Genomic DNA, 14,268 nt, shown 5'->3' on the forward strand with positions numbered 1-14,268 from the left:
ATTTTGTATAAATCGCACTTGTCCTGCAAATATATTTCTTCCGCATGTATCATAGTTTAACCATACCGCACTATAAAACCGCTTTTTCCGCACATCCAAATATATGACACAACCACACCCATTTTGAATTAATTAATTAATAAGTTCATATATATTAACTAATTTACTCAATTAAAACATGTCAAACCAACACGGAATAACCAACAAAATTCCACAATAATTATCATAAATAAATAACCAGTAATTATCCAAGTTGCATTCTAGCAACAATCCAAAGCTAATTAAACCAAAACCAACAAAAAACTGATATCCTAGATCATCATCTCTTCATTGCCATGATTTCATGTTTACACATTATCTTTACATGCACCACAAAGAAGAGAAACGTAAGTATAAACACAAATACTTAGGAAAACGATCCTCCTTTCTACTACAATATACACACAAGCGAATAAGAACACGAACAAATAATCAACAAAAAAAATCAAACCATGCAATCAGGAAATTCAAAACTAAACACTCATTAAAAAAAGAATATTTTGAAAATTAATAATCTTTATTTTTTCATGAACAAGATTTTTATGAATCAATGTTAAAAAAAACTAACACAAGCATAATCAACTCTTCTATTTAAATTACTAGGTATTATTAAAAACAACAATGAAATTCTATATTGTTTTCAATAATGAGATTAACTCTTTATTGAGTCTAATGGAAAAGCCTTCGAGCCCAAAACTGAGTTACTGGAAAAAAGAATCTAAGAAAGCCCAAAATCAAAATTTGTTGTAGAGAAGAAGACTTATGGTAATGAAAAATTATTGTTAGTGGTCATTTACTTTATATGCGTCGTAGTGGATTGACAGTGTGAGATGGTCTTTCATTTTGAGGAAATTGAAGAGAGCTAACATTAGATTGTATCTCACTTAAAAAGGACAGAGAGATCGGATAAAGATTGGTTGAAATCAGTTATTTACTTGTGAATCAGCCAACAAAAAAATAGATAAATAAAAGCATGATCTGAGTAGAAAGAGATAAATAGTGCATGTAGGGTAAACGAGGACTCTTGTGATCTGTCGAGTAAAAAGTGACGGGCCTTTGAAAACCAAGAAAATTAGCATAGGAGTACTATATACATTGTGTTATATGACTGTTTCTTAATACCAATGGAGTAGTCGTAATTAAGTCGAGTGGCAATACCCGCAAAAACAAAAATCTCTTTGATTTCAGGGGCGGGACCTTTACGCAGGGAATAATTTTTCAGCCTACTTAATTATACGGTTAGGGAAGACTCATATGTCATGCATTTAATACAAATGTGTTAAGTTATTTTTTCAATCCAACATAAACTCTTAAATTGAGAGATGTATTTTACCTCTATCGATTTTTTTTTGCTATCTATGATTTGACCATGATTACCCAAAGAATTTTTCTAAATTACAAACAACGAACGTCATGAGCTTTGGTAGAAGACATTAGTTTTCCCATATACTTTTGTAAAAGAGAATTTGTTAAAAATACCCTTTTTGATGTATCCCTTTTTAAAAATACCCTCTATTTTGGTTATTTTTATTTTTGCCCTCCTTTAATTTTTAATGACCATTTTACTTTTAGATGAAAATTATTTTATTCAATAAAAAAAAACTAAATTTTCCCGCCAAAAAAATTTTCGACATATTTTCCCGCTAAAAAATTTTCGAAAAAAATAATCTTGATAAAAACTTCCGACAAAAAAATTTACAAGGTTTTTAAAAGGTTTTATAAGGTATAAATCTTATAAAAACCTTACAAACATCGTGTAAACACTTTTACAAGATTTTTAAAAGAGTTTTAAAAGGTTTTTAAAAGGCTTTTACAAGGTTTTTATAAGGTTTTTAAAAGGTTTTCAAAATGTTATTTAAAAGGTTTTTAAACACCTTGTATGTTTTTTTAAAAGCGTTTACTAGGTGTTTAAAAACCTTGTAAACGCTTTTACAAGGTTTTTATAACTTGTAAACGCTTTTACAAGGTTTTTAAAAGGTTTTCAAAAGATTTAGAAAATGTTTTTAATTTTAAAAGCGTTTACAAGGTTTTTAAAAAGTTTTTAAACACCTTGTAAAAGTGCTTACATGGTTTTTAAAAGGTTTTTAAACACCTTGTAAACGTTTTTACAAGGTTTTTAAAAATGTTTTAAAACAACTTGTAAAAGCATTTACAAGGTGTTTAAAAGCGTTTACAATGTTTTTATAAGGTATAAATTTTAAAAAAATTGGCGGGAAATTTTTTCGATTTTGGTGAGAAATTTTTTTTTTTGGGGAAGATTTTTCATTTTTTGGCGGGAAATTTTTTATTTTTTGGCGGGAAATGTATTTTGATTTTGATGACTGTACATTCTTGTCATCACTCAAAGAAAAGGTAATTTGGTTATTTTGTACATAAAAATAGGTAGTTTTAAAAATGGTCAACATAGAAAGGTATTTTAAAAAAGGGGTACGAAAAAAGATGCATTTTCAAAAATGTCCCTTTGTAAAATATGATAATTCAATAAAGCATATACTTTAGTAACACATTAGAGAGAAAATAAAATTGAAAACAGTGTAAGCTATATTTCATATAGTCTATGAAATTAAAACATAGAATTAATCTATTACAATGATATTTCAGTTGACTTTGTATCTTTAGGATTTGAGATATAGTGGAAGAGAATGTTAGAGTGAGATAATGAAATATTTATTATTTATAGGATGAGATGTGATGAATAATAGTATATTTTGTAAATAACTAGATTATGGAAGTTATGATTATAATTTATAGTATGTTTGAAAATACATTTGTGAAGAAATGTAGTTAATGCATAACTTATAGTATGATTTTCAGTTATGATTTCATATTAAAATGTGAGGTGCTGTATCAAATTTTTAAATTTATGCATTGTACCAAAATCAAATAGAAAAAACACATAAGTGTATTTCAACAAAAAGAATTATATAATTAAGCTAGCGTGGCTACAAACTCCTAGTAGCTCTAAATAGAAAGCTTGAAAAACATAACTTCTAAGATTGTTTCCACTAGTTTTTATGTGGATATAGAAAAATTATTCGCAATGAATAACTGTCAAATTCAAACAAAAGTAATACTTTATCAACTTACTACGATTATGTATAACACTAGAAAAACTATATCAACAGTTGCACAAAAAAAAAAAAAAAAAACTATATCAACTTACTACGATTATGTGTAACACTAGAAAAACTATATCAACTTACTAAGTTGATATAGTATTACTACGATTATGTGTAAACGCTAATTACATCAACTTATATCATTTTATTGGCAAAAGTAGTATTGAACAACATAAAAATATATAATCTAGTCGGATTTGATATGGCTGATTTCCTAATTGTGAAAGTTGCAGTAACTGTCCACGCTATTTTATCTATTGAAATCACCTATTTTGTTCTCTCTCAAAATCAAGAGTTTGTTTTTATCTTCTCCCGAGATAATGAGTACTTAATTACCTCTTTACTGACGAATTTAACACCATCATGGCCACAACCTCCCTTTTCATAGACGAAATGTAATTTTGATGCAAGCTTGACATATAAATATACCAAGCAAATGGTGGATTGGTTATTCGAGAACTATCACAACAAAAGCTTGGGTTTCATACCGTTTAAATATCATAGAATCGCTGTTAGAGGTAGAGGCACAAAAATTACTCTCATCAATGTAGCAAACATGGATTCGAGGTTTCACTATAATGTCTATTGTGAAAGATAGAGGTCTTAATCAACAGCATAAACAATAGGCTATCTATCCATCTCTTGAAAGAATCTATCATAATACAAATATTGGACAACAAATTTTATGGAAATTTGTTTTACATATGTAAATCGTTATTATAACAAAGTAGCTCAATAGGGAGGCATACATTCTAGCTTTTATATTGATTGTCTAAATCCTCCATTTTGAATTGTAAACTATGAGCACAATGATTTTCTAAATTAATATAAATTATTTAATGAAAAAAGAAAAAAAAAATAAGTTTATCTCAAGATTGAGTTACCGATCAATGAGTCATTAATGTGGTTAATATATGGTTATAAAGAATTTGTTTGGTCCACAAATATAAATATATAAATAAAAATAAGTAAAAATTGTATCTTGTGTATAGGCTACACGGTATATAGCACAGAGAAAACTTATATATAGATAAGAAATATTATAAAGGAGATTGATATTTTGCCTTAAAGAACCAAAAAAAAAAAAAGAAATCATCTCGTTTACTATATCATTAACAAAAAGCCCTCAGATCACACAAAATAGATTTATAAAACCCACTGATGATGATGATTCATCTTCTTTGTATAGACCGGAAACGCACTACCTTGTCACATGTATAAGCACACTACCCCATACGACGTTGCTCGCACTTTCATGTGTATTTTCTTTTTCTTCTTTTAAATAGATGTGACAGTGCAATTATTCGTTAGGGGAATATGTTTGCTGAGTTTCTTGTGTTCGAAATTAATCAAACACACGATTCTCTTGTAGAACTTGGGTTGAACTAACTTCCCCAACACGTAAGCCCGAGATCTAACGGTGAAGTTTAGCCTCATAGGTACTGGTGCAGGAGGCGCTGGTGGTTCGACGATCACGATGGGCCCTTTCTTCTTCTTGGGTTTTGTTGGAATTGGTGCAGGAGGTGGTGGTGGGACTAAGGTTGAGCCACTTCCATAGAGAGGAGTCTTGTCTCCAAGTACATTCACCACCACTGTTCTTTGGCTTTTTCTTGACTGATAAAATTTCTTAATCTACAAAAAGAATAAAGGTCAAAATTGGAGGTAGGTAATCAAAACTTTATATATTGTAAGACCAAACGGTAAGAACATGTTTATGTAAATAAAGCAAGAATGAACTTAGTCCAACCACATTAGATCATACTTTTCAATACTTTTAAACACATACCAACAAAAACATTTTTATTATACTAAAAAATATGTACATTTTTAAATATTTTTATCAAAAGCGAAAGCGAAATGATCCAAGCAAAATCCGATTTTTGTCGGTTATACATATTTTAAACGCACAAATAAAACTACCTAATAGTGCACTCCTGATCAACCCCATGTGACAATCATAGCCACCGACAACATTGATCTAAGACAAACCAAAAACTCGACCGACCCCAAACTTTTCACAAACCAAACCAAAAAAAAGTTCGGTTATACAATTTTAAAAACCAAAGAAAAAAAAAAAAAAAAAAAAAAAAGAACAAAGAGCATCTGGTGATAGCAACAAGACCAACATTGATGAACATGTATTAAACACATTTTAAAGGAGTTTCAGATTTTGAACTTACAGTGCCAGAACCAATAGTGATCTGAGAAAAACTAAGATCAATCGGAGAAGACGTGACATGAACACCAAAGAAAGTACCAGTGTTACGGTACAACATTCTCAGCGTCGCGTTCATCGTGATCATATCAGTTCCTATACCTCTCGCATCTTGTCCAGCTTGAACCTTAAGTTGCTCGAACGTTATACTCTGCAAAATTCAATTCCACAAACTTAAACACCACTCTAGATCTGAACATATCCGATCTGATTTCGATCTACTAAGTCAACTCTAGATCTTTAACTAACCTTAACAGAGATCTTAGGTTTCTGAGGTTTAGCAGCAGCATAAAGAATCAACGAGAAGAAAGCAAAGAGCAAAGAGAACCCAACAATGAAGGCTAAGACATAGCATCGACGAGGCAAAGCTTCTTGTTGTCTGTCTCCACCATCATCAAGAAGACCTTCTTCTTCAATCCTAGCAAACTGTTTTTCTCCAGCGTGACCCTTGCGTTTTGAGCCGTTGATCTTGGAGAAGCGGCTCGATGAAGAGTGAGAATGCGGTGGAGATCCCATCGGGCTGGTGAGTACAGGTGTTGAGTGGAATGATGTTGCTGTCTTCTCTCCATCGTGAGAGTCACGCGACGGAGATTGGACGAAGTAGGCTGGACGACGGGGAGATCTAGTAGGAGATGAAGCCGAGAGGCTTGTCACCTCCGAATCGGTCTTGGCGTGCATCTTGAGATTCAAATGGAAGTTGAAGAAGCAGAAGATGAGAAGGCTTTGTTATGTGATGATGATGTGTGTGTATTTATATATTGAATGATTAGTCAATAATGAGTGGATTCGAGGGCCAAATTGCCCACTGGTTTGTAAATTATTGTAACGCCGGGTTAGAGCATCATGGTCGCATATTATTCTGTCATAACCAAAATTTGAGTAACTTATAGCAAAATACTTTTGAATTAAGCATTTTCACTGTAGGAGTATATATCAATTCCAAAGCTTATAAGCATACTTTTTCTATTGGCGTTAGCTAATCTACTTCTGAGTGAGACAAGTTCATTGGTTTCCGCCAAAAGCAATGCAACTCAACAAAACTTTTACCAACCATATCTTTTAGTGCAGTCAAGATAGTGACAAAGTCAAAACTATTTATTATGTGTTGTTCATCTATAATTATGATTCCTCTTAAATTCCAAAATGTTTAATTCAACATTTTCCAACATTTTTAATATATATATTTTATATATACAAATATAACTGCGCATACATCGTAACCTGTGATATAGAACCAGTGTGATCAGAAAAAAAAAACAAAGAACCAAAAATTACTTTGTAGATAAAAGAAAAAACACTACACCAGGCCACCAATTGTTGTTATCTCTATCAACTAATCTGCATTTTCTTCAAGACAGTTCATCATCGTCATCATCACATACTTGGAGGAGGTAGTTTCCAGAAGTTCCATGTGTTAAAATCCTCCTGTTTTATTAAACTTCATCAGAATCTGCTGCAGTGTAAACATCTTTTGATGAAGTAAACAAACTATAGCTCGACATATATCTATACCGGTTCTGAAGAGGTCGTAGCTGGGAACATTCCGTTGACAAGAGCATGAAGATTTGTGTATGATCTTGTATCAATCCTACGATTCACAGCTACTTCTCCCTGCAATTCTCACAAGCAAGGTTACAATTTGCTTAAAAGGCCAAACTTTGCGTTTGCAAACACATGAGCTCTTTTGCATTTTGGAAAAACAAATGCAAACTTACTAAAACTTATGGTTTCCTTTGAAAAACAAAAACCTAGTATAACATGCAAACACAAACAAACAGTCGAGTCCTTGCAGCCTAAGAGCATAGTTTGTTCCCACCATATGTTGCTAATTCATCTTCTTTTTTTTGCTAATGTATGTCCCATTTTAAGAATGTGTACCTTCGGGTTAATAATGAAGATCTTCCCCCGGGGGATTCCAACTTTAAGGTAGCTAATCTCATCCGTGTCTCTGTTTCCAAAACCAGCATAGAATGGGTTGTGTTCAGGAGGAAACAAGCCCCTTATTTCCTGTAAATTTTGGAAAAAAAGAGTTAAACATATTTGAGAGGGCATGGGAGTTTAAAAGATATAGAAACCGCATAGAGCTAACCTCTAAGCAAGCAATCTTGAATTCATGAGGTGCTCTTCTAATCACTGGAGAGAAAATTTTGAGATCAACAAATTATGAGATCAACAAATTATGAGATCTATACGATATGTTGCAGAGGAAACACATTACCTTCCCGAAACAACGAAGGGAATAGACCGTCAGGAGAGATAACAACAGGCCCATCCGGCAATGCTTTTCCGTCCTGGTAATTTACTTAATAAGATTAACAAGAGTACGGTCGATTTCTTATCAGTTGGTTGGAATGCATTGTGTTTAATTACCTGCTTCAGATTAACTAGAAATTGTCTTGTAACTGAGGCTTGAGAAATCGCACGTGCACTTAAAAATATCAACTGATAGCCATTTTCCTGTAGATATGTAATGAGAGAAAATGAATCTTTGCCTTTGCCCCATTATTGTTCATGCTGTTACCATTTATAAAGATAAGAACAAGTAAAGCACAGATAACAGACCTTTACAGCCGAAAACAAATGTGTAACACCTGTTTGTGACCAATCTATACCAACCAAAGGCATAAACTGGCCTAAGACATCCGATCTACGACAAACATAAAGACAAATCAGAGAAAATATGGAAATTAGAAACAGGTCCTGGACTTGGCTGAAAACGTAATAGAAAAACCAAAGGTGCTTTACCTTGTGATGGTACCATCTACATCAGAAACAACTATGCGAGAATTCCATTTCCATAAGTAAATCCTTGCGTCTACCTGTTAATTTATAGAGTTGTGAACACCGTAAATAATCTTCTCCATTAATATGACAAACATATCGTACTAAAGGAAAAGAATGACCTGTTGGGTACCCACAATATTGGTGGAGAACGTAAAAGTCACGGTATTCATTCCTTCTTTCAGATCTAGCGAAGCCAATTGTTCAGAAGTTGGAGTTAGTGCCCTAACCGTCTTTTTCACTGGTATTGGTGACGACTTCTCTTGTTTCTCCTCAGTTCCAGCTGCGTCCCCGGAAGAAGAAGCCTCAGTATCGTTTCTTGATCTTCTGAGAGAGAAAGGCCAAAGCTTCCAGCTTCCACTGTCTTGAGCTAAGCCATCACCAGGTTTCTCATTCTGGTCAACAGCTATCATGCCCTTGGGTTCAAATACTTGGGCAGTCCCAAATGAAACCACTCCTAAGATAATAGGAGCTGCGGCATCCCACGGAAAATAGCAGCCACCAATCTTCACTATAAGCTTATCATTCTCCAAAATCGATGGGCCTAAAGAAGCAAACTTTTCTATATCCAGTTTCTCGGAATTGAAGGCCTGGGAAGCCGCTTCTACTCCCATTCCTTCACTTAATAAGTGCTTGCACAGAGAGAGCTCGACTGAGAGTGGAGATAACAAAGTTAGACTATAGCATTATAATTCATATCAATCAAACAATTTCAGCAGAGTGAAAAGTAAGACAGTTAACAAGTTATATCTTCTTACCTACTTGGGGATTAGCAATAACATGTTTAAACGCCTTTAAGCTTGGGCTACCCTCAACAGCTTTTTCTGCATCTAAACCCCCAGTGCTCGACTCATTTTCTCCCAAATCTAACTTTGATGTTTTGAAACATGGGTCATATGACTGGCTCACAGGCTGAGAAGCACAATCACCCATATCATCCTTGTTGACAAGCCGCATAATCGGTAATGATCCTACTAACCGCTCCATCTCATCTGTATCCTTTTTTCTCTCTATGTTAATCGGCTCTGACAAGCCCTTTGAGTTCTCCACGCCGTTTTCAGGACTAATTTCATTTTTATCACAACTCTCTTTCCCATCAACTTTTATAGAATCTGGCAAACTTGACCCTCCAGAACTACTCCCACCAGGTTTACATTCACCAAGATCGCTAAAGGAAAACTGTTCATCCTCTCTCTCTGGTTGCAGGATCCTTTCTCCACTTGTTGACTGAGGCATGCCTTCTAAGGTGATTTTATTTTCATCTTGAACGGGGGAGCCAGTGCTGCTTCCTTCTTGAGAAGGGCCAATGCTCTGCAAATCCGCTTGGTCAGCTGAACCCAGTGTGACAATTTCCACAGATTCAGGAGCACCTAACAGTTCTTGCTTAGAATCCAGATCGCATCCAGTAACAGAATCCTAGTGGAGATACAATTTATACAATACATGAGTCTCATGCATTATCTTAATTTACTTCCAAAGCTATTCTTCTAGCATTGCAAAGAAAATGAGATTAATTAAAAGTAGTAGTAACTAACCAGTGCAAGCGTCTCGGTTCTTGGTTCGACAAAGATATCTTCGTTTCCACTCCCTTCACTAGTAATAGAGAACACCATACTCGACGATTCACATAAACCATTTTCAACAACAAGAGCACTTGATGCAGTCTCTTCACAATAATCTTCGACATTGGTGCTTTCACGAAAATCCTGCTCTTTCTCATCAAGAAACCGCAATGTAGGAGATGCAACAAGAGGAGTCTCCAATATCGAATCGCTATCAACTAAAATTTCCGAGTTACCCTCATTTATTCCATCCCCAACAACACAAGATTTGCCACTAGTACTAGTGTCAGCATTGTCTTTTCCATCCAAAGAATCAGAAGATTTACCTTTGAAAGACTTACGCGTATCGATATTAGTAGACCAATTAACCTCCAAGAGATCAGCAGCGATCTCAGCTCTCTCCATGGAACTAACACCACTATCCTGACTAACAGATCTCCCACCAAACACAAACCCCAAAATCCCAGGCTTGCCAACAATCTTGGCATTACCAGTACGAGGACTAGCAGAATCATAGTTACAACTCCTAGACTTGAGCGGAATCTTAAGCTTATCAACAACAACATCATCACTAGTCTTGGACGTGTCAGCCTCATCACCAGAAGACAAAGTATAAACCTCACCACTCTCAGATTCACCAACAACATCTTCAACTTCTCTAAGGAAATAAGCTTGACCTGTATGAGCCAAATACATATTGAAACCTGAATCAACGCCATTGACATCGATCTTGATCAAATTCCTCCTATTCTTCAAAACCCCTTGAAATTTCCCGAATCGGACATACCAAGGAGACGATTTGAACGTCCCATCAGGTTGCTCGACGACGATAATGTCGATCGCACCACCAAATGGATGAAACGGACCTGAAACCGTACCTACGCCGCGGTAGATGTAGCTTCCGATCCTACCGACGGCATTCATTTCCACAAACCCAGATCGACAAGTCAACGAAATCCACGATCTTGAACACAAATTTGGAAACTTTATGATACGGATCGATCAATCATGCTGTAAAAATCTAAACTTTGAACAGAGAAGAGAAGAAATAGAATGGGCTTTTTTTTTAAGGAAGAAGCAAAAAAGGTATATTCTTCTGTAAGAAAGATGGAGAGGAGACAGAGACCAACCAGATTGATCATTCATTCATTAATTCTTGCCGCCGGACATTATTTTGTTTCGGTGGGGTTCGTTTCGTAGTGATCCAATTCCACACCCTTCTTCTTCTTCCTTAGTCAATTTTATTATTTAGAAACAACTCAATGTTGACCCAAAAGAAAAATGCAGTTTTTATTAGTTAATGTTTAGACCAAGTTGTGATTATGTGACAATGTATTTAGCCAAATTTTGATATGTTAAAATTAATACAATCTAAAAACATTGGATTTTGGGGGAGTTTTGATTTTGAATAATCTAAAATGAGTATCCAAATTTTTTTATTAAATCGAGTAAAAAGATTTAATACATGCATTGGATTTTGTTATGCTAAAATTTATCACATTCTAGTAACATTTGATTTTTGAGATCTAAGATATTGCGTTGAAGTGACCGTAGTAGTCTAGTGGCAAATTCATCGAGACCAAACACTATCACACCAAAGATTAAATCCTGCAAAAGTATTTATGACCTATGCATGAATTCCAATAACTTTTGCTATTTTTATCTTGAAAATTAAACATATTTAGAACCAAAGGTTCTCGAACGAGTTGACAATTGTGTTGGTTTTGGTTGCCTTGGCACCTTATGAACAGTTTAACGTCGATGGTCAGACCGGACTTATAACATATCTAAGTTGCTGCGTAGGATCTTAATCTAATTTATGAAATGAATAGAAGAAAATGCATCAAATACACCACGAGCAGGAAATTATAACACTTCAATTAAGCAGTGAACCAAAGCCTAAAAGTTAATAAAATGAGTTATTAATAGGGAAAATTATAAATAAAAGATATTTTTCCAAAAATTTGGCCATCTACACTTTTTTTATAAAAGTTCGGTCAAATAAGTTTTAGGGGTTAAAAAAGTCAATAATACCCTAAATAATATTTTCAGATATAATTTGTTGATTTTTATTAACTGAAATTAAGAAAACAGTTTGAACAAACTATTTGCTTTTGTTGGGTCTTATTTTGAAATCGAGTGGGCCTTATTTGGGTCTAAACTTACAATTGAGAATACAAAAAATTGACAAAGAGTTAAAAAAAATTTTAATCGAAACAAAACCTTGTTTCGCCTTCCGCCGTCTCTCTCCGTCATCTGGTTCTCACCATCGTTTCGCCGTCCGCCGTCTCACCGTCTCTCCATCTTCACCATATCTTTTCCTTTCGCTGTCCGCCGTCTTTCTCTGTTGTCTGGTTCTCACCATCGTCTCTCACCGCCTCTCCATCTCACCTTCTCTCCGTCTTCACCATCGGTTCATCTCTTCAAGTATTGGGTATGTAGAATTCTTTTTTTTTTTTGCATGTCGATTATTTTGATGTATTAGTTTCTTGAGATTATGTAAATTTTATTACTTGATTTCAACCCAGATTTGTGTAAATATAAGTTTAGATCCGTTTTGCATTTTGACCAAATAATTCTTGATTTTTTTGCATGTTGATTATTATGATGTCTTAGTTTCATTAGCTTATGTCATTATTTTAAAAATCGATTTCAGTCCAGATTTGTGTAAATATAAGTTTTATACAAATTTTTTTAATGATTTTACTTAATAATGTGAATATGATGAAGTTGAAGCTCTTCGTTTGTTTTATTTTTAGTATTCTATTGACTTTAAAGTAAAAATTGTGTACCAGGGTTGATGAAACAAGATCGATAAAGCTAGTTAACAAGAACAAGAGTGATGATCGAAACATGTGTGAACACTTTTTTTGAACGATAAGGTTAGTGAAAACGTTTGCATAAATCTCTTTTTCATATAAAGTTCTTCGTTTTTTCTTTTTCTTAGTTTGTTTGATTCTAAGTAGGGTGATATGAGCTTAGATATGAGTGATTACGGTGTTGATTGAAGCGTATCCACACTTGTAGCAGCAACAGATTGTAACGTTGTTTTGTGAACGTACCAGGATTCGCTTCTTGTAGCATGTGCAAGTATTTTGGAATCTTAGCATAACTTTTCTCAGGAATTCCTCTAACTTCGTTAACTGCATACTCCCGAGACTCCCAAGCTTGGTGATATGTTAGCTCGCAGCCGTACCTTGAACGAATAATATTAACTATATCATTCGGTTTAGGACCTTCCTTCATACCCTCATAGCTTTGCTTAATGAGATGTCCAATTGTTCTTGTAGATGGAGTCCTACAAAATGAGTTTTTTTTGAAGGGGCACATGTATGGTTACCCACAAACTTGTTGATTTTGAAATATGTAGACGCTTGTAAACACTCAGCCTGGAGACGCCAGTTACAAACACTATCAATGCAGCGTATACACCACCATCTCTTATCAGATTTTGTAATCCTGTAGTCGCAGTTATATTTCATTGCATACATTTCCATAGTAGCCTGTAAAGCTTCCTTACTGCTGAAATATTCACCCTTTTTTACCATTGAATCTTCCAACTTAAAACCAGCAGCATCAACAAGATTAGCATCAGTACGCTTTTCTAATACATCATTAGTCGGCTTTGGTGAATTCCTTGAAATAACACCTACTGATTTTCCCACATCAACTTCCACATTACAACCATCGCTACTATCAACTGGGAACTTATTCAGATCGAACTGGACTTTACTCCTATCACCTTCATCAACTACTCTTTTGAAAGTAACACACAACCGAATCATGTTTATCTTTTTCAGATATGCAAGAAAATTTTTCATACCTCTATCATTTGTCACAACAACAGGAGGACAATCAACTTTAACCTCTGTGGGTAGATAACTGAATTCCACATCAAACATATTTTGCTCTATTTCGTAGTCTTCTGAAACCATAACCTTCAACTCTTCAAGAGATGTAGTGGGTTGCAAAGTCAGTAATCTAGCACGTTTTTCTTCATCATCAATAAATCTCCACTTCTTCTTGGCATCCAGTGTCCATACACCACAAGTAACATAGATTTGCATCATAAACAGGTAAGTGAAAGCTTTGTGGAAGGTGGAAGAGATGGTGATCGATCACGTTAAGGTATAATGTCGATTTTTCTTAATTTGTTTATCTTCTAGATAATTTAGAATACGCATTCTAAAATGTATTAGAACAAATCTAAACAATAATTACGAAATCTTAACCATAAATTAAGAATATTTAAAAAATATTTAAAATTATTCACTTTCCTTATTTAATTTATTTTCTTTATATTTTAGGGTATTCTAAGGTTTACAGATTACAAATTCTAAAAATTTCTATGATATATCTTCTACTTCTTTTAGTATATAGGGTAAAACGTAGAAAACGAATTCTGAATTGATGTAGAATGAAGAAAAACGTAGAATACATATTCTTAATTTTGTAGAACATACAAAATTCAGGTTCTGAAATTTTTAGAACAAATTTTCCGTCTAAACTTCTTAGAACATGTAATAACTGTAGAATGAACAATCTAAATGTT

General features: G+C 34.1%; 2 protein-coding genes across 3 annotated transcripts; both read right to left on the reverse strand.

Moving 5' to 3' along the window:
• Positions 1-4,163: 4,163 nt before the first annotated feature.
• Positions 4,164-6,295, reverse strand: LOC104771425 (uncharacterized). The gene is made up of 3 exons (XM_010495942.3): positions 5,623-6,295; positions 5,339-5,524; positions 4,164-4,790 (listed from the first exon to the last, which is right to left on the reverse strand). Exons 1-3 carry the CDS (start codon positions 6,049-6,051, stop codon positions 4,437-4,439), a joined length of 969 nt encoding a protein of 322 aa, XP_010494244.1. The 5' UTR covers positions 6,052-6,295; the 3' UTR covers positions 4,164-4,436.
• A 224-nt stretch (positions 6,296-6,519) lies between these two features.
• Positions 6,520-10,988, reverse strand: LOC104771426 (phosphatidate phosphatase PAH2). 2 transcript variants are annotated; one of them, XM_010495944.2, is made up of 11 exons: positions 9,690-10,988; positions 8,913-9,570; positions 8,292-8,806; positions 8,119-8,192; positions 7,936-8,020; positions 7,744-7,830; positions 7,592-7,664; positions 7,463-7,506; positions 7,252-7,380; positions 6,886-6,984; positions 6,520-6,798 (listed from the first exon to the last, which is right to left on the reverse strand). In XM_010495944.2, the coding sequence occupies exons 1-11, from the start codon at positions 10,638-10,640 to the stop codon at positions 6,748-6,750; spliced, it is 2,766 nt and encodes a 921-aa protein (XP_010494246.2). In that variant the 5' UTR covers positions 10,641-10,988; the 3' UTR covers positions 6,520-6,747. The 2 variants fall into 2 exon arrangements, with proteins under 2 accessions (XP_010494246.2, XP_010494245.2); XM_010495943.2 differs by having other exon boundaries at positions 8,277-8,806.
• Positions 10,989-14,268: the final 3,280 nt, after the last annotated feature.

The sequence above is a fragment of the Camelina sativa genome, chromosome 20 (assembly GCF_030686135.1).
Source record: "Camelina sativa cultivar CO46 ecotype springtype chromosome 20, ASM3068613v1".
NCBI classification, from domain to species: Eukaryota; Viridiplantae; Streptophyta; class Magnoliopsida; order Brassicales; family Brassicaceae; genus Camelina; species Camelina sativa.